Source organism: Barbus barbus (genome assembly GCF_936440315.1).
Source record: "Barbus barbus genome assembly, chromosome: 26".
NCBI classification, from domain to species: domain Eukaryota; kingdom Metazoa; phylum Chordata; class Actinopteri; order Cypriniformes; family Cyprinidae; genus Barbus; species Barbus barbus.
This window is the reverse complement of record NC_136754.1, coordinates 16,711,790-16,733,548: the sequence shown is the minus strand read 5'-3', so window position 1 is coordinate 16,733,548 and position 21,759 is coordinate 16,711,790. Positions and strand designations below refer to the sequence as shown.

The 21,759-nt window shown below is 35.4% G+C and overlaps 1 protein-coding gene across 1 annotated transcript in view; it reads left to right on the top strand.

Annotated features, from left to right (window-relative positions):
- LOC306845898 (phosphatidylinositol 3-kinase regulatory subunit gamma-like) overlaps positions 1–21,759 on the top strand; it is a 32,156-nt gene that overhangs the window by 5,372 nt on the left and 5,025 nt on the right. The window contains exons 3-15 of the mRNA XM_079378906.1: positions 9,092–9,184; positions 9,739–9,804; positions 13,341–13,481; positions 13,622–13,820; positions 13,927–14,012; positions 15,642–15,747; positions 15,842–15,940; positions 16,104–16,284; positions 17,316–17,441; positions 17,528–17,670; positions 19,516–19,692; positions 20,719–20,790; positions 20,966–21,139. Of these exons, the coding sequence (XP_079235032.1) occupies positions 9,092–9,184; positions 9,739–9,804; positions 13,341–13,481; positions 13,622–13,820; positions 13,927–14,012; positions 15,642–15,747; positions 15,842–15,940; positions 16,104–16,284; positions 17,316–17,441; positions 17,528–17,670; positions 19,516–19,692; positions 20,719–20,790; positions 20,966–21,139 (1,663 nt within the window). The remainder of the gene's footprint in view (positions 1–9,091; positions 9,185–9,738; positions 9,805–13,340; positions 13,482–13,621; positions 13,821–13,926; positions 14,013–15,641; positions 15,748–15,841; positions 15,941–16,103; positions 16,285–17,315; positions 17,442–17,527; positions 17,671–19,515; positions 19,693–20,718; positions 20,791–20,965; positions 21,140–21,759) is intronic.

Below are 21,759 nucleotides of genomic sequence, written 5' to 3'. Positions count from 1 at the left end.
TTTAATAGCAGTCTACTGCAATGCAATTCTGCATTGAATCATCAGAGATTTAGCTCATTTTAGATTTATTTATTTATTTTTTGTTGCCATTTACACAATTCAGGTTTTCTTTATTGCCATTAATGGTTCCATGAAGAATCTTTCCATTGCACAAAAGGTTCTTTATAATAGAAAAATATATATTTTAGGTTATTCATGTTCTTTAAACTAAATAATGGATCTTTCAAGAACTGTTCAGTTTTATGTTCTTTGGGGAAACTAAAATGGATTTACTATGGTATTGCTGCGTAAACCTCTTCTGGAACCTTTAGTTTTACTACTGTATCATGATCATTATTATTTATTTGTTATTTCAGGTTTATTTAACAGGGACAATGCACACTAATAATACATAATTAAATGTACAGTGTGCCAGAATTAGCCAGAAGGCTATTTTACATCTGCTGTCCCTGGACAGATCTTAAAAGTCACACCTACAAAAGGATTAAAATATTACATACATATTAATATCAATAAAATTCCTCCTTTTATCATGTACGTGGATGCTACCTTGTGCCCTCTTAGTTATCTAGTGTCTGCTTTCCCAAACTGTCTTTGCTCCTGTGTCTCTCTGGCACTTTCCCCGAGCTCTTTCTCCTCCTCCTTTTATGCCCTCAGGAAGCAGTAAATTATAGTATGTTTGGAGGCCTGGCAGTTCACCAGGCCAATCTGGAGAGTTATATGTATCAGGTAGGGATTTCAGCTTCATCTGCACATTCCCACTCCATCAGGTGATTTTTGCTTCAATGTCTCCTTTGTGTCCCTTTTTTTGGACAGTTAAAAGTCTCCAGCACTGCAGTGCACACTAAAAAGTAGTTGTCATATTCAATCTGTGATGCTCGCTGACTAAAAAGAGAACGCAAGAGAAGTTTTGGTGTACTTTGAAGTGTTGAATTACAGGACCAGATACACACAATTTAGATTCTGCTTTCAAGTTATATCCAGACCAAGGAAAATCTATGGAATTCTGTGTTGAGTATTTTAAAATACAAGAGGCAAGAAATGTGTAGAAATATGAAAGATGGGTATTCCCATTCTGTGGGAATCTGGAGTTTTGCAGCCACAGATTCCAACTAGGCCTATTTTGGCTAAAATCTGTAAAATAATTGCTCATCAGTGTTGCTTTAGTGTCTTCTTCCTAAAAGTAAGTTGCTACTAGCTTAAATCGAGTAACTTACATATTTCTGCTTTTCTTATGTAGATGTAGGGAATTGACCTACATGCCTGAGACATTTGCCTGCTGCTTAAATGGATTTGCATTGAGAATGTAGCACTGAAAAGATGAAGATAGAAATTATGCTTTATTATTAAGAATCTAGGCATGTCATGTTAGATTAATAAAGCTAATTACATTTTCAAGTCTACCGTTCTTCCTTTTTAATATTAAGTAAAAAAAAAATGCTTTTAAGAGTTTTATTAATCTTTCATATTTTGAGATCTGTGTAATTGGTTATTTTTAAATATGTAATGAATAATCAACTTATTTTTAAAATATTAAAATATTACATATATTCTTGTCCTCAATATTTGGTGGTTCAATAAATCAACTGCTTAAATAATATTTGTGCTCAAAATGCAATAAATAAATATTTTTCTATTTATAGTTTTATGTTGTTATTAATAGATTGCGAGGGAAACTGTTCTGTACCAGAATCTGTTCTGAATGTTGGAATAATGGTTACATTATTTTACGCATGTTGGATTTTAAATTAAATTAGCATAAGGATCACTTATGTACTACTGTTTATATGTATTCTTTAAACTAAATGTATATTAGCAACACGATAGGGATATAGAAGGCTTCAGATGGAGTCGGTATGTAACAGAATGATTCATAACTATAGTTTATTCACCTTAGAATAGCTACATTTTCTCTAAATGAAAACACCTCTAATCTGTGTGAAAGGTCTTTGACAGGCAGCAGTTGACATTTGATATGTAGATGGTATGAAGATAGAATGCCTAGCTGCATTTTTTTATGTTTAAGGATAAAATGGTAGCAGCACAACTTTGTTTTCTTCAAGTATTACTATTGGTAAGGCTAGGTATTGATTTCAGATTTCAGGATTCATTTCAGTTTCGATTCAAAAGCTCTTGAATCTGTTAGATTCCAAATCAGTATCAGTTCATTTGGATATATCGGGTACATTACATAATGTTGTCTAAATTTTTCTTGAAGACAAAAAAATATCTCAACTAAAGCTCTGAACTCTATAGCAGGGTTCCTCAAATCTTTCTCTGGAGGGCCAATCTGCTGCAGAGTTTAGCTCCAACCCTGATCAAACTCACCTACCTGTGATTTTCTAATGATCTTGAAGACTCTGATTAGCATGCTCAGGTGTGTTTGATGTAGGGTTAGAGCTAAACTCTGCAGGAGTGGGCCAGATTTGAGGATGCCTGCTCTATAGGGTTCCCTGTCGGCTTGTATGTCAATGTTAAATGTTCAAATTAACAGCAGAGACCAAACTATTAAAGTCTAATGCTGTTTAGATATAATAACATATTAAAAGCTGAGATGTATACAAACTTTTAAGTTGCACAGAAGGATTTTTTTTTCTATTTTAGGAAATGATGTTATAAAACTTATTCAAACATGCATTAAATAAAACACAACTAGCCGGTTGAGTAAAATGCCATGGATATATGTAGACCCTATGTGTAATATACTGTATGTGTGCATATATTTAGCAGAATGCAGTTATAAAATAAAACATTTTAGGTGACTAAAAAGCTATGGACATTAATTGGATTTCCTGAGCTAAATGTAATGATAAATGGCATTTTGTTTGCAAGCTGTTTAATTGATGTTTTTCTGCTTATCGAAACGCGATTGACCATACAGTTACATGAGACATGATACATTTCAGTTATAAGTTATACATTGTTTTTTTCAACATAATTTCGGATGTTCATTCGTGATTTTGTGCTTTAACTAGTAGTAAAGATGAAGAGATGATTGGTTCACTTCGTGCTACAGCTTGAACTGAGGTGGCTACAGCTATCTATCATGCCACATTAAATTGTGCTAAAACGGTATTTATTTTTTAAATTTTAATGATAAAACCGACCAAATTTGAAAGCTGTGACTTTTTCATATCAAAACAAGTAAGAAATCTTATTGTGGTTACTGGATGTGAGTTGCTACAAATAATGTTTAGTGAAGATTTGTTAGTACTTCAACTGAAAACAGCACAGACTAAAAGATTGAATTTTGGGATTTAAGAATCAATATTGGTTCATCAAAATTAAGATTAATTTATATTGATATTGTCACCCCAGTCCTACTTTATAGGTAATAATTGGTCTACTAACTCTCGACCTGCTGTGTATGAAAGACTGAACATCCAGCTTAAAGAATTTGTTCACTTCCGGAATAAAAATTTCCTGATAATTTACTCACCCCCATGTCGTCCAAGATGTTCCATGTCTTTCTTTCTTTAGTCTTAAAAAATTATTTTTTTTGAGGAAAACATTCCAGGATTTTTCTCCATATAATGGACTTAAATGGCAGCCAACAGGTTTAACGTCCAAATTGCAGTTAGGTTCAAAGGGCTATATACTTTTTCTTAAATTTGCGTTTGGTCTCGTACTGTATCGCGTATCTTGTCAGTGTCTGCACTTGCTTGGCCATTTTTTGTGATATACAGGAAAGTGGGTCCAGCTGAATTCAAATAGTGATTTGTTAGATGGGTATAAAAAAAGGTTATTATACAGCGGTCGCGGCAGCTGTCGTGTAAAGCCCTCCTCGTGTGAAGACCGAAGCGTGTAAAGACCATCGACTCTATCATGCGACTCCACCCGACAGGGACACCGTCAAAGGATATAAGTATCGCTTTTTATTTTTCCTCTTTCCTACAACTTGTTTCACTTCAGTTTTTATAACCATTTCTTACTATGTGTAAGTATTTTGTTGTTGTTGTTGTTGTTTTAAAACGTGTGATTGGCTCAGTGTTGATGTCTGTATAAGTTTATTCACTTTTAGTTTGATTTAATTTGTTATTTTAGTACTTCATACTATATGGAAATGAAATAATATATATATTGAATGAATTTTTATATGTATATGTGTGTGGCTCTACATACACATGTAGTTGTTTTTTGATGTTTGGCTTAGTGTTATAAGCATTATTAAACTGATACCTTTTGTTGTTTTAATATTTTGAATTGTTTTTTGCTTATTTTTTGTTTTCGTTTAAATGTTCAGTGTTGAAATGTTGTTGTATGCATTTGTCAATTTTATGTAATTTCTTTATTTTCTTAAATGTGTGTATATAGTATTTATAGAGTTTTGACTTTGTTAACATACTTTTTCTTATTTGTAAGTCGCTTTGGATAAAAGCGTCTGCTAAATGACTAAAAGTAAATTATATACTTTTTAACCACAAATGCACATTTTTAAGACACCCTTCATAAGACACACACTTCAAAAAATGTACATTAAACTGGTTGAGCAAAATAAAAAAAAGTCATGCTAAAATCTGTTAGGTGACTATAGATGTCTTCTAATAAACCAGACAACAGCATTTATGCTGAAAGCTCATGGCCTGGATCTAGTACTTGATTTTTATTTTTGAAGCGGTTTTCCTCCAGCTGGAGTAATTGACAGCACACTCTTTGTGTTAGCTAACATGTTAATATGGCAGAAAAGCATCTGTAAAGAAAAAGTGAAAATGATCGTAGCTTTGGAAATATCAGCCCATATAATTACGAACAGAGCTGTTACTCTTTTTATGTGGTGTTTTCCCATATCCAAGTGCTCTCATTCAGCGAGAGAGAGATTTCATGTGATTTGATCGAAATCCACCAACACTATCCTCACAGAAATGGTGCACAGAGTCGAACTTGGTTGTGTTTCGCAGCCTGTGGCAGAAGTTCTCCCTCTCTTTTTTTCCCCCCTTTTCTTTTCCTGGCCTCAGTTTTACTGCTTGCTGAAGTGAACCATGGCTTGGCATTTCTACAGTCTCCTCCTGTTCCTCCTCCCCTGTTTCACAGACTCTTCTGATACTGTCTCCAGGCAGCTATAAACTATCCACTCACTACAATTCTCAGAAAGAGAAGGCCCCTTGAATTTTCCCCCGGCTCCTTACCCTGAACTTTCTTTCAAAGAATTAGTCGAGGGCTAGTTAAGGCCTTCGAACTGAGGCTGTATTAAAGTCTGAATCTTTCCCATGATGCTTTGGCCTGGCATATTGTTACTTGGACTGTACAGCAGGATTTATCAGAACATTATCATTTATTGTGATGGACAAAATTCAAGAAAGATTTGAGTTATAAACGCTCTAGGTCATGTTATCAATTTTATTTCGATTAATTGTGCAGCCCAAACTGGGAGTAGAAATTTGGGAATGATGCCCACTAGGGACGAACGGATATAACAATTCTGTCTGATATCGATAATTACATAAATATAAAAATTCAAAGAGTTTCTTGTTCAGTATTATTTGTGCTACAGAAATGACAACTCCAACCACTTGGTGTGCTATTGCTTTTCTAAGAGCTCTGACTAACACTAATATCGAATTAAATTCTGTATTTTGTTTAAATTAAAACTAAAATACTAAAGACTAAAATCAATCAATCAAATTCATTGTTTACATTTTAAATGGTTGCTGTCAGAAATTATGACAGGTTTATTCAAACTATATTAAATAAGACATCACTAATGTGTTAAATAACAATATAATATGTAATATAGTGCATATATTTACAAATATTTAACAGTGCACATCTACAAATATTTTTATTTAATTTTTTGTATTTGATTAACAAATTTATGGACATTTATGGACAGCTATTTTATTTTATTGATGCTTAAAAACTCAAATTAATAGTTTTAAATGCTTCAAGTGAATTTAGGCATTACAGCATTACAACATCATAATACACAGTATGAAAAATGGATATTTATTTTGAGATTTGCTAAACATTTAATAGTGTTATTAAATTATTAGTGTTTTAAAGGTTCACTATAAGTGTTTTAATGTAAGATAGTTACTTCAAAACTGTTAAAAGAAATGACAGACCGCAAACAGTAGTATACATGAGATATTTTAGTCTGTCAAAAGAGTTTTTTCCTCTTTTCTGTTGCACTGCAGAAATCCTGTCAGGCCTGAATCTGATTATGCTCAACAAAAAGAAACTTGAGCTATATAAGACTGTCTCTTGTAGTTGCAGCTTTTGTGCGTTGTGTTTCTTAATACTGTTTGCACTGCATTAAGATTAAAACATGTCGAGAGGTTTAGAGCTCCAGTGAAAGGAAATGGCCTAGGCCTTCGGTTAGCCATGAATGAGGTGCCCAGATTACTGAACTGCACAAAGCAATGTGGGTGAAAGTTGTCTTACATAATCATATTCTCTGAGTACAAAGACATCATTTTCCATTAGTAGAGCATGGCCGAATCATAGTTAATGAACACATCAGAACGCAAGTCGAGCAAAAAACCAAACGCACACACAAGTACGACGGCAAAGTCGTCGCTTCGGCCTACCAAAAGGTAGGCTGCTGTTAACCTTAAATTCAGCAGGGATAAAATGATAAACAACAGAAGAAAAGCCTATCATACAAACACAGATATGGTCAAATTTGCCTTGACACTGCAGCCGTGAAGAAGTGACAGCCGAATAAAGCAAGCTGTTGCTGTAATCATATCATTAGTTGTTGCAGTTGTTTTTTCCCAGGGCACGTTCACTTGCAGGCCAGCCAGAATGCAGACTACCAAGACGACTATAATTGAGTAATGATTAGTTGGTTCTCTCTCCAAAAACCAACAATGACTTCAGGGCCACAGCTGTTTTTCCTAAAAGCAGTATTTTGCACAAAAGCCCCTGCTGCGCGTCTGAGTGTTTGTGCCAGTTTGCAGCTATAGTTTACTTTGTTTAATAGTAAAGGAATATATTTAATAAGTTGGTTTTTCCAAGAATTTAGCACACGCACAGTGTCCGCTATAAAGAAAAGGAAATGGCTTGTACAGTGTTTTGTTTCAAATGCATGTGCTAAATTCTTCGAAATGTACTCTTTGTATTCATGTTGCTTTCATATGGTTTTAAGAAACCATAAGCCTTGTGATAAAATGGTCCAATTATCTAGTATTTTAGGAGACTTATTGACCTTGACACCCCCTTGACAGTCATGCAACTTAATTAATGATATCAAATTAATTGTCATTTCATAAATGAAACAGAATTTTGTCCATTGTTCAAACATATTGCAAATAGATTTGATAAATTATAATCATGCATGATAGTAATGACAGTGTCAGTACATGTAAAACAGCCTTTTAAATTTGTATCCAGGAGTAAATAGTCTTTGACAAAGAAATCTCAGTCTAAAGTTGAAAATAAAACAGGCTTAATTACTTTGCTGTGTTACAGAAGTAACCTAACCCTTTCCTATTTTGTTTAGTAACCATGGTAGTTTCAGAACTTTTTAAAATCTTATTTCAAGAATTAAGTTAGGACGTTCCTGTAATACATCCCTAGGAAAGCAAAGAGATAACACGGATTAAGGGTAGAATGGGGATTCATGTCCGTGTCATGGTAAATGTGCGAGATGAGGAAAGATTGAGGGCGGAAGAGGCAGGCTTCATGTCCGTAAGAGGGAAAAGCAAGCAAAGTTCCATGTTTAACGTGCAGTGGAAAAGTGGAATGTGCTGACATGGCACTTCGTCTGAACTCCAAAATTAATAATCAGATGTGGTTTAGCCTTGCACTGCCAGGAGGCGAAGGCAGCCAAGCTCTGGCCTCTTTGTGGTGGGCCTGAAAAGGAAGGTCTGGCACACGGCCAGTGGGGTTTTGCTTGTTCAGGATTTTTGATTAAATCGTTTATTGTGCTCCACTCACGCAAAGGGCCAAGGCAGCTCTTGCTCCAGAAGGGGTGGAATAAGACAGGAGGAAACGTTGGGGGGTTTTTCACCAGTAAAAATCTTTTGTATTATGAAGACAATTTTTTTTCTTTGTTTTCTTCGTGTTGCTCCATCTATTTAGCTTTTTCAATTCTGTTTCATTATCTTTTCCTGTGATTTTGTAATGCCTTCTAACGTCTACTTAGTTATTTTGGTTAGTTAAATTGTTTTGTGTGAATGCAAGAGGTCTACAAAGGGTTTTACCCAATAGAACAAGCAAGGAAGGAAGCAAAATATAAAAGCCATCATAAAAACCCATATGCAATTATACATCCCGAAGCCATCACTCTCCTAAGACAGAAGAGAAGTGGGAGACGTGGCCTGCGTCGACTTCAGCACTGACTCTGAGGTGCAAAAATACCCTGATTTTATAGAAGAGCCTTCTCATTATATCACGTCAACAGCCTTCTCTGCTAGACAGTTGCTGCTTTTGGCAGCTTTAGTATTCCACGAAGGACTGCACATTTAGCGCTATATTTAAAAAAGGTAACAGGCAAGTCAGAGCCAAATTTAAAACATTGGCCTCGGAACAGAAGGTAGAGAAGGCTGCAATCTTGCAAACCACAATTCAGAAATGAGAATGAAGAGTACCAGAGTAAATGCTGCTGTTAAGAAACATTTTACTTTATGATTTGAATTTTGCATTATATAAGGCACTCATTTTATTTAGAAAATAAATGTAATCCTATGATATATGATAATGACATGATGCTCTTTTTTATTTATTTATTTATTTTTTTGTCTAGATCTATTATTGTTATAACTATTATTAAAATCAAAAATATCAGATAATTTGAGCTTTTATACTTAAGTAGATTATACTTAATATTTATGACTTAAAGTCTTTTTACATTAAAAATCTATTAAAAATGTAAATGTTAATTATAATAATTAAGGTATGTAAATTCACACATTCAAGGTGTAAGAAAAATGTTACCACTTTTTACTTGATGTTTACACCATATGAAATTTAAGTTATTTAGTTTAAATTCTGTTGAAAATAAAGAAATTTGCTCTTGTTTTAGAAGTCTTTTCCTTCCTTTATCTTGGACGCTCTTAATTTGTATGAAATGTTCAGAGGATGATATATTTACGTAATTGTTATAAGCAATAGTTTTGAGGGAAATTGTCTTTTTTTTTTTCCGTTTCAGTTGCTCCAGTCCTGGACTTGACCAATCAGTTCACACACCCGGAAACCACTCCTCCTAATCTTATTAAGTTGGTCGAAGCAATTGAGCGGACAGGTAATACTTTTGTGTCATTGAATGTCATGTAAAGGGCTTTATTGTTTGTGGTTTGTTCGTTAGAGAACCTGACACATGATACGGAGTGAGCAGGAATCCCTGCAGAGCGCCTCCAGCCACAAGAAAGAACGAAAATAAAAACAACATTGATTTCTTCTACTTTTAATAGATTTAAATTTTTTAATAGATATTTCTACATTGAAGATAATAAATGAAATGTGTGAAATGTTTCTTATTACACCATATGGCAGTTATTAACATCCAGATTTCCTCTTTCACTGAGCCGTCCCTCTCTTTCTCCCCTGAGCGAGAGACTGAGCGGCGCTCGGACTGTCTGGATTGACTGAAGCCGTCTTCTCACTTCTTCACAGACTAAAGCAGAGAGCTCAGGGATTCAGCTGGGCTGTTTTCCCAGTTCTCCCGATAGCGTGACTGGATATATTTATATCTCCGGGCTTTTGCATTTAATGTTTAGATGTAACTGCTCCTCTAATCCAAGCTGGCATGGAAGATCTATTTTTGAGAGATGAGCTAACGCCTCAATTTTCTGCTAGGTCTGGACTCTAGGACACTATACAGGACAGCCACTGCTTCAGCCTCTGACAGACAGAGCCTCACTGGTGAGTTTAATCGCAGTTCTCATCCTTTGCCACATAGGTATGCACTTCCTGTGCAGGAGAAGACCGAGTTATTCAGTTTCAGGGCTTACAGATTTTTATTGCTTTAATGTTTTGTTTTATTCTAAGTAGACATCAGCATGGATATCAGCTTGTGTACAGTATTTAAAAACTTATTATCCGTCTGTCTATAAAGTAATACATTTATTTAAAATGTATTTATATTAATAAATATTTATTGTTCATACTTAATACATATTATTCATAATACAAAATATAAGCATCATTATTTAAATAATCCTTAATAGTAAATAATGTAATTATTTTTCTATCTCTTTCTATCGGTCTATATATCAAGAAATGAATAAATACGTCTTTATTTAAAAATATATATTTTATTGTATTTTTTTCATAATGCAAAATAGAATCATTATTGTAATTATTTTAGGTCTATCTGTCTATCAAGCTATCTATAAATAAAATAATACCATTTTTTTTTTTTTTTACTTTTATTTTTATATACAAGATTAACAATGCACATAAAACAAAGTGGTATTAACAAAACAAAAAAGGGAGGGGGGATATTAAACACATGCAAATCAGAATTATGCTACATAGCATATACAGCTAATAGTCCTATACATACATGCATCACAGTGCATTGAATAATAAAAAAAAACATATATTTATATACATATATTTGTATATGGGCCAACTACCCAATTAAGGAGAGAAAGGGAGAAAGATAGAAAGGAAAAAAACAAACGCATAACAAAGCCAAACAGATGAGGTTACCATTTCTATAACATTCACAGTTTACTTAGCTGAGGATCTTTATTTTCTTTATATATCAACCACTTTTCCCAGTCCATTCTGAAAGCACTTTTTTCATCTTTAGCGTATACGTAAGTTCTTCCATCACCAGGATTTCTTCAGTGATCTCAAACCACTGTTTACAATTCAATGTGCTGTCTTTAACCCAATTCTTTTTACACGCCACAAGAAGAATCTTACATAAATATTGGTCGCTTTTAGGTACTATGCCTTTAATATTTCCCATAAGAAAAAATAAAGAGGTTCTGGGTAGGGATGCACCGAAATGAAAATTCTTGGCCGAAGCCAAACAAAATGAAACACTGGGCCGAAGGCCAACTACCGAACCCGGTTTTTCGCATTTTTTTTCCCCATTATTTTTACTATTGCATAAATTAAATAGCCAAAATGTGCTTTTTACTGTTTTGTCCTGCTTTTCAAATAAAAAAATAAATTACAAAACAACAATTTAAAAATATTTACACTGAACATTTTTTAACATTCTATCAGACATTATACCAACAATGCACAATTTAACTTAAAATTAATAAGTTACTGAATTAATATTTGTTTGGCCATTTTTGGGACGCCCTTTTTGAATCAGGCATGTAATCTTTACTGTACAAATAAATGCAGCCTTGCTGAGCTTTTAAAACATTAGAATATATTACAGATCCCAATTTGAACTCTATGTGAATGTTATAATAAATGTATAGAGCTGTTGTAGGGTAATTATTATTATCATTATTATTGTCTTATTTTTTTATTTTATTTTACAGCACAACAGTAAAATAACAATACTAACATTTATGAATGTTGATGGAGTTGTTGCTTTTTCTTAGATTTTATTTTGGCAGAAACCCACAGGAAGATCTTAGTGCTTCTTTTTGTTGACAACAGCATGCAGATATTTAAATGATTCTCATTACGAATTTGGGAAGATGTTTGTCGCATGTATCACATTGTCACACGTCCTTAAAAAAATGCTATAAATGTTATTGAGCAAATGACGAGTAACAGTGTTTTAGTGCAGATTTTCCTCGCTTTGGACGTTGAACCCTGGCGTCGAGAGCTCGTGCAGCGCTTTTTGAATGCAATCCATGCGTGTATTTGAAAACAGAACATTCTGCAGATTATTTACTAATCGTTTAAGACCATTTCGCAATTTCAATCATCACAGTAACCAGCAACAACCACCTCTTCCTCTTCTCATCAGAAACATGAGATACAGCAATAAACAGTCTCAATTTTGCGTCTTTGACAGTTTTAAATACTTCCACACTGCAGACGTGTTTGCTGCATTAGTGCGCACCTCTATTTGATCGCATCACGTCATTGTTCGGTACAATTTATTCGGTCTTTTCGCTAATTCATCCGAACATTGCTATTTTCAGCCGAACAATTTCGGTTGCCGAACATTCTGTGCATCCCTAGTTCTGGGTATTCTATATCCAAGCACTTCAGACATAACTACCTGCACATCATCCCAAAAAGATTGGATTTTCTCACAACTCCAAAAGATATGTGCGTGATCTGCTTCTAACTGTCCACACTGTCTCCAGCAAACCTGTTGTCTGGAGACTTGTTTGCTTTTGAGCTTGGGTGTTATAAAGAAGCGAATAAGGCACTTCCAGGAAAACTCCCTCTATATTAGTGAGCTAGTGGTACTTTGGTGTATTATCCACATATCGTACCAATCCGTTTCTGGTATTTCAGTCTTTAATTCTTTATCACATTTCAATTTTATATATAGTGTGGAAGAAGGGCTGCAACACATTAACACCTCATATATGGAGGAAATTATTCTAGGTAGTGTATGATTATAAGCATCCATCATCGTTTTAGTAAGAGAATGGATATCATTTGTTCTAATTTTCCTTTTTTTATTGTAGTAATCCCTTAATTGGAAATATCGAAATAAATCCTGATTTCTAAGTCCAAAATCATCCTTTAAGTCTTGGAAACTTTTAATTTCACCCTTTGTAAGTACACTACACAATGTTGTCATTCCCCTCTCCTTCCATTGTTGAAATATTGGATCTTCCATTCATGGCTTAAATTCCTCATCATGCGTAATCCACCAATTAAGTATTCCAATCTCTTTCTCCAATTTGAAGTATTTGACAATAGAATACCAGATCTTTAATGAAAATGTCACAATTTGGCCCAGTTTGTCTTTACTATGTCCATGAATTTCGCTCTCCCCTATAAAGGACTTGAAGATCTTGTATATTTGTTTCTATGTCCTTCCATTTGGCTATGTAACTAGAAGTACACAAGTAAAAAATGGGACGTATTTGTGCTGCACAGAAATAAGTTTTAAGATCTGGAAGAGCCATACCACCTTTTTCTTTAGGTAGTTGGGGTGTTGAATAGCGCACTCTGGGTCTTTTACCACCCCATATGTACCTGGATATTAATTTATCCCATTCACAAAATTGCTTTGGTGGGATTTCCACTGGGAGTGATTGAAACAGATACAGCAAACGCGGTAAAATATTCATTTTTTACTACTCTTATCCTATCACTGAAGCTAATGGGGTACGTGGACCACCTCTCAATATCACTCTTTATATTATTAGTAATTAGATCATAATTGGCCCTATACAATTTTGTTAAGTCTGTTTGAAAGGGATGTATCGGATTAGATCTAATGTGTATCTTGCTGTGACTGGTCATTTATAAAGCATGCATCATGATGAGCCGGCTCATTTTTCCCTGTGCAGAGCTGCAGGAGTTGGACGTGGGACAGTGGGACATTCATGCCCTCTCAGAGGTTCTCATTCGGTACCTGCAGGAACTTCCTGCTCCCATCATCCCTCCCTCTGTTTATACAGACCTTCAGGCAGCAGTGCAGCTAGAATCAGGTATGTGCCACTTTTCACTCATCCGTGCAGGCCGAAAGAGCACCATGTAAAGAAAGTAACAGAACTCAGCGAGCAAACAGCTCCAAGTGTCTGCCATGCCTGATGACCCACGTGCTCACGTTGATGTCATTCATGAATAGACGTTCCCTCCGCGAGGAGACGAGAGCAGCTGCTGCAGGTGCTGGAGAAGCCTGAAGTTCCACTGCAGAACCTCCTGACGCTGCATTATTTGCTCAGACACCTGGAGAAGGTCTGCCAGCACGCGGAGCAGAACGGCCTCGACATTCACACCCTCGGCCAAGTCTTTGGCCCTCTGCTGATCAGGGGCCCTGAGAGCGGGTGAGTGTGGGGATTCTTTTCCTGTATTTCTATTGGCTGGAGACAAATTCTGGAAATCCATTGCTGAAAAATAAACAATCTTAATTTCTATGTGTTTGATTTATAGGTCAGAGGAAGATGAGGGGTTTCCTGCGGTTGCAGTTGAGAGACTTCTTTTGGAGAGAATTTGGGAACAAGAGCCGACTCCTCCCGGTGAGTCACTTGTGTCATTTTTGCTATTGTGCATAATAGCTATGGGCCCGGTTCCACAAACAGGGCTTATTTTAAACCAGGACTAGGCCTTAGTTAACTTAAGAGATTTATGCAACTTTTACAAAAATGCCTTAAAAGAAAACATTGAGGTGTGCATCCTGACACAGAACAATGACATATTTTAAGATATGTCAGAGCAAGATATTTTCAGTTGAGACAGCTCAAACATGCATTTTAGTCTGGGACTAGCTTAAGCCTTGTCTGTGAATTTGTATAATGCCTTTCACAGTAAATATTGCTTGTTGAAGTTAAAAGCAACTGTGGTCAGGAAATAGCTTTGGTTACACTTCAGTAAACAATCTTATTTCCATTTTTCCTTGTTTATGTAGCTGCATATTTTAAACATTTATTTATTTTGCAGTACGTTCTGCTTTCATTATAAGTGTATTTACAGTAAACATGCCTATTTGTTACCATGAGGAATGTTAAATTATCGTGGTAATCGACAACATGTATTCAGCAAGGATGCATCATTAAATTAATCAAAAGTGACCAAATATAATGTTACAAAACATTTATAATATTACATAAGATATATATATATATATATATATATATATATATATATATATATATATATATATATATATATATATATATATAATTCTTCAAATAATCCTGAACATAAAATACCTCCACAAAAATATTAGATATTTCTTGAGAAACAAATCAGCAAATTCAGATGATTTCTGAAGGATTATCTGACACGAAAGACTGGAGTAATTATGAAATTCCAGTAAACCCATTTTAAAATTAGTGCTGTCAAACGATTATTCGCGATTAATTGCATCCAAAATAAAAGATTTTGTTTACTTAATAAATAGACACAGCACACACACATATATATTATGTACATATAAATACACATTCATGTTTATATTTAAGAAATATTTTATGTTTATATATTAAATATATTTATATATGATATACATTATATGAATATAAATATATACATGTAAATATTTAAAAAAATATATGCTGTATGTGTGTGTATTTATATACATAATAAATATACACAATGCAAACACATTATGTAAGCAAACTTTTTTATTTTGGATGTAATTAATCGTTTGACAGCACTATTTAAAATATATTAAAACTGTTATATTAGGTTGTAATAATATTTCACACTGTAGCTGTTTAATAAATATAATAAACACAGCCTTGTTGAGCATAAAAGTTGTATTTCAATAACAAAATCTTTTTTTTTGACCCCTTAAAACATTGCAGTATGTTTTTGCAGTAAAAAAAAATCTATCAATTTAAAAGCTTCATCTTCCCTGTAGTGTAGACTTCAACTCAACTACAGAAGAGAAAACCTCATGTCGTTGTTTAATATCTAGGCTAGTAACCGAAAGGTTGCAGGGCTGATCCCTGAGCGATCACCATTACACCCTTGAGCAAGACAGGTGGCTCCAGAGACTTTGCCTGTAATATAACCTTGCACGTTTCCATGTTGACGATGTATGAAAGTCATTAAAGCAAATGTTGGCCTCGGTCGTGGGGATAAATAAAAATGTGTTTATTTCAGTCGTAAATATTTGTATTTTATTTGCCTTGTTTATCCAGCTCTCCCTCCTAAACCGCCCAAAGCCAAAGCCATGGCCTCATCTGTGACCAATGGAAACAACTGCTTACTGAGTGAAGCTGAATGGTACTGGGGAGAAATTTCAAGGTAAATCACTGACATAATTACATATACGGCTGTAATCAAGATAATCACACATTTCTGTATGTAATGAATCTCTGTTTGATGCACATGGCTTTAGAGAGGAGGTGAATGACAAGATGAGAGACACTCCTGATGGTACGTTCCTGGTGCGGGACGCATCAAGCAAAGTGCAGGGAGAGTATACCTTGACCCTCAGGTGAGCGCCTCCTCAGACCAAACAGTGGTTCTTGAGATGTCTAATATGAGATGAATGCTTTGCGTAGGTGTGCTGGTGTATCATTCGTTTGATATGCATCATTACCAAGAGGAATTTCTAACTGAGACAAGACACGATCAAAGCCTTGTGATGTTTATTCCAGGAAAGGAGGCAATAACAAACTGATCAAAATTTTTCACCGCGGGGGGAAGTATGGCTTCTCCGAGCCTCTTACTTTTCTCTCTGTGGTGGAGCTCATCAACCACTACCGGCATGAGTCACTGGCCCAGTACAACGCCAAGCTGGACACTCGCCTGCTCTTCCCCGTGTCTAAATATCAGCAGGTGCGATGCCTCCACTCTTCACAGTGCTCAAACTGATGCCGTTTTTTCCCTGAAGTGGTAGTTCATGAAAAAATTAAATATTTGTCTTTATTTACTCACCCTCATGACATACCAAGATGATTTTTTTTAAATCTTCACATGGAACTTTTGTGACAACAATTGTGATCACAGACTTTTAATGTCCAAAAAAAAAAAAAAAAAGTAAACGTCTCTCAAATGACCTCTGCATCCATTCTCATTCCCTTTATCTAGCTGTTTTTGAACCCAATGATGCGTCTAATGAAAATTCCCCTTAAAAGTATAGTTCACTCGGGGGAAAAAAAATTGCTGTTAATTTACTCACCCTCATTTATGATTTTTAGCTAAAACCATGGTTCTTGGTGATACATAAAATGCAAGTCAAGGGCTACCATTGAGAGTCAAAAAAAAGCATTTCAGGAATCACATGATTGATAATTGTGGCTCCTGATGATATATTGAGGTCTTACGAAGTGAAGTGGTCTGTTTTTGTAAGAAACTACACATTACAGCATAATTGCCTGTAATTCATTGCCTTCACGAACAAATCTTTCTTTTGAACCGGCTCTTTTTAGTGAACTGGATGAACCAGGTCCCCAAATCAGAGTAAACTTCAACAAATACCTACTGACTTTCAGTGTCCAAAAAACACAGTAGAAGCACAAACTTTAAAAAATGTCTTAAAGGGATAGTTCATTGTGTCATTAATTACTCACCCTCATGTCACAAATTCAGCCATTTTGATGAAATCCAAGAGCTTTCTGACCCTGCATAGACAACAACGCAACTGACACTTTCAAAGCCCAAAAAGGTAGTAAAGACGTTGATAAAATAGTCCATGTTATGAAGCTACGAGAATAATTTTTGTGCGCGAAGAAAACAAAAATAACTTTAATTCGACTATATCAATAGTCAGTTTAAAATATATACAGTTGTGCTCATCTCAGATCAACTTGAGGATGATTTTCATTTTGAGGTGAATAATGCTTGTGAACACACCTTGTGCTCTGCAGGATCAGGTGGTGAAAGAGGACAGTATCGAGGCGGTAGGAGAGCAGCTGAAGGTTTATCACGAGCAGTATCAGGAGAAGAGTCGTGAATATGATGTACTGTATGAAGAATACACACGCACATCACAAGTAGGCTGCATTTCATCTCTCCTTCAAATGCATTGGGATCTAATTAACAGAGTCACTAACAGAGATGTCTGTGCGATCTCTCTCAGGAGCTCCAGATGAAACGAACAGCCATAGAGGCCTTTAATGAGACCATCAAGATCTTTGAGGAGCAGTGCGAGACCCAGGAGCGCCTCAGCAGAGAAAGCATTGAGAAGTTTCGCAGAGAAGGCAACGACAGGGAGATTGAGAGGTACTCTTGTTTTTTATTACTCATCCGAGCTCTATAATGATGTAGGATATCAGAGACTGAATCAGACAAATTTAAGATGCAGTCAGAACATTGAAACATGAAGAGCTGGAATTCCAGAGAGGCCAAACAGGACGTCATAAATCTGTCCAGATCCTAGCGCCAACTAGTCTGAAGAAAGCCTAACCAGCAAGCCTCTTTCACAAAACAGCTTGCAACATTGAGATAAAAGAACACTTATTGATAATTCCAATTCAGGAAAAAGACTGTCAAATTTGGGGCAAGTAATCAAGACTGATGGTCAAAGAGATGGCCATCACGTGTTCCAGGATTGAAATCACGAGCTTCCTTAGATAGACTTTTCCCCCACACATAGAAGACAAAGAACCAGACTGAAATTCCTTTGTTCACAGAGACTATAGTTTCCATATGCACCTAAAATCATCTTAAAAGACTTTCATTTTCATTTTAATGAAACTAATCATTTTTATGCATCACTCCATATTATGTATGTAACCCACATATTAGACTATCATGTTTAATCAAATATTATGTATGTCTTTTTAATCATTATTGAATAGCTGAAGGATTCATATTCGTGTTTGGTATGTATGAGTTTGACAATTCTAGCTTGAAACGTATCTTCCAATTGATTCTTTGTCAAATGCATCATATTCTGGTTATAGAAATCACATCCAAAAGTATACTTTGCAAGATTGTGTAAATTTCGGACCATATGACTGATAACATGCTTTATGATGGAAGGAACACCAGATGGGATGTGTCCAGAAGCTGAGTTTAAAAACTCAGGACACCATCAAATCTTCTCTCTTCTGTTAGTCCCCTTCTCCTCTTCTTCTCTTTTGCCACCGCGTTTTGACGCTGCTCTTTGAGCGTGCTGTGGCCTACGCGCCAGCTGCTACTACAATGAGAAGAAAACCACCTAGTCTCTTTACATCCCTTTATTCTTTTACTTTAATTTCTTTTCTTTTCCGTTGCGAGTTTGGTGTACTCAGTTAAGTTTTGCCGCCATGCCTCGTCTCCGAGTTGTTTGTGACCGCCTCAAAACTTCTACCAGCCACAACTCCGCATCCTCAGCCAACCCCAACCATTGGCTTCCCAAGACATCACTTCAATGACTACTGAACTCTCAGCCAGTCAGCAGCTTCAGGGAACCCCCTTTCCTGCACAAGGGAACCCCTTAACACAGGCAATGCAAGCAAGTAGCTTCCAAAATTTTGCTGAGCTTGTGCATTTAATATAAATTTTAGCCTCATTGAGAAACTCAAAGCGAGGGTTAAATAAGTGATTGGTGGTTGTTCAGGTCTATGCAATTGAACATATTGCTGTAAATTTGGGATTTCACATTTTCGTTCTCTTAAACTCATCCTTTTCTCACTTTCTCTCTTTCTGCAATGTGTGAATGTGTTAGATTAGTTTATGTCTTAGGTTTATATAAATAAAATCTTGTTTATATTGAAAAGAGAAGTATCTTGTGTTTTGTGCTCACAAGTTAATGTCTTAATCTGCCGATCTTGTTACTCTGCTATTAAATAGTGTTTTCACTATATTTTGGATTTTAATATCCAGTGCACAGTTGGTGTTATATGGCTTGGTCAATGAATCGCTGCCGCCTCAGTGATCGCCGTAACAGTGATTCTGTTCAAATTACCTATAAAATCATAAATGATTCCCTTTGAGCTAAATTAAACTATTTCTTTAAATTACATATTATTAAGTTTTTACGTTACAATGAGACGTGTCCCATAATTCCTTGGTGTTAATTTGAATTCGAGTCATGTTTTGGCTTATATTTAAGTGGGAAACTTTTTTTTACTGTTTATTCAGAATTCAGAGCAACGCCGAGAAGCTGAAATCCAGAGTGACAGAGATTCATGACAGCAAGAGGAAGTTGGAACTGGACTTGAAGCGACAAGCTACAGACAATCGAGAGATAGACAAGAGGATGAACAGCTTGAAACCAGACCTCATACAGCTGAGGAAGCTACGGGACCAATACCTTGTGTAAGAATATATATATATATATATATATATATATATATATATATATATATATATATATATATAAACAATAAAATTTCATATTTGAATGGGTTACTAATTCACTTTATATTGTAACAATTTTTATTAAAATGTTCTGTTTTCATGTGTTCTATAATATAAACAATAATATTTCATATTTGAATGTGTTACAAGTCCAATTTATAATGTAACAATATTTATAAAAGTTTTCTTTTTTAATGTGTCTTATAATCATTTATTCCTGCAATGGCGAAGCTGAATTTTTAGTGGCCATTAATCCAGTCTTCAGTGTCACTTGATCCTCCAGAAATCATTCTAATATGTAGATTTGGGCACAAGAAACATTTATTATCAATGTTGAAAACGTTTGCTTTGCTTAATATTTTTGTAGAAACCGTGATGCATTTTTCAGGATTCTTTGATGAATGGGAAGTTCAATAGAACAACAATTATTTGAAAGATTACAAGAAAGGCATTTACATTTGCAAAAAATTACAAAATTTCTGACATGTGGTCTATTTAATGTATCCTTAATGACAAAACATTTGACCCCCAATTTTTGACCGGTAGATTCATCAGACTGATCATAACTTTGTTTGAATGATTAATTAAAAGACCTGGCTCGTACGAGTTACTTGTTTTTGAATTATTGGGAAAGGAAAGGGAAAGGACGTGGCGTGATGTGTGGCCAAGTATGGTAACCCATACTCGGAATTTGTGCTCTGCATTTAACCCATCCAAGTGCACACACGCAGCAGTGAGTAGTGAACAAACACACACACACCATGAGCAGTCGGCATGCTGTGGTGCCCGGGGAGCCTTAAGGGTCTCACCTCAGTAGCGGTATTGAGAGTGGACATTCACTCCCCCTGCCTACAATCCCTCACAATATAATTTCTTTTGTTGTGACACTGTAGATTCAGCAAAGTGTGGCAGGAAACTGCACTCTGGTTATTTATTCCCTGGTAACTACTGCTGATGTTAACAGCACTGACATTGTCTTTGCAGATGGTTGACTCAGAAAGGCACCAAACAAAGGAAGATCAACGACTGGCTGGGTATAAAGAGCGAATCAGAGGAGTAAGTTCTTTGTCTTTGTATGTTAAACTACTGTTTTTTCCACAAAAATATACTAATAGGCTAATATATCTTATTGCACAATGCACAGTCATTATTGAAACAAAATCATGATATTTTTGACAGGTACATCAAATATAGAAAAAAAACAGTAATCATTCCATTTATGAACTTTCAGCTTCTATTCTCTGTTGGATGACGATGATGATCAAGCACATCATGATGAGTGCAGCTGGTACGTTGGGGACATAAAGCGCACACATGCGGAGGATCTCCTGAAAGGCCAACGAGACGGCACCTTCCTCATCAGAGAGAGCCAGACTCAGAAGGGCTCCTTCGCCTGCTCTGTAGTGTGAGTTACTGAAGCACTTCCCTGTTCACCACATGCAGCATCACATTTGGTGCAGCTCTAGTTTGCTTCTTATTCAGAGCCAGTTCCTTTTTAAAAAATAATGGAACCGAATGGCATTGATAATCAAATAGCAACGCGGAATCTGGAACACAAAACATTCAGCGTGACCTGTGTAATCTCAAAACAAAACAAATGATTCTAATGAGTCAGTTCCTTTTAGTGATTCAGAAACCTTGCATCCAGTATCCAGTAGTCTGACTCCCGAACAAAGACTTGTGGACCAATTTGTGATTTCTTTGTATTGTTGTTTAACATTATTGGATTACATTTACACCGTCTCTAAAAAGACATTAAAGAGTGTTTGTAAATGCACAAATTGTTTGAAATGTATTTCACAGTTCACCTGTGTCCTTTAAAAAAATAGGTTTGATCAAATTAAAGGCCATAAAACGTACAAAATGGTAAAATAACAGGCTGAATTTGGGGATGGAAAAACAGGAATCACTGTCTTTATTTGATCATTCAAGTTAAAAAAACGTAGAAATGTTTATCTCTCACGTTTATTTAATTCAAAGTCAGAATGTGCGTTCTACAGGCTGACACTTTCAAAACCGTTCACA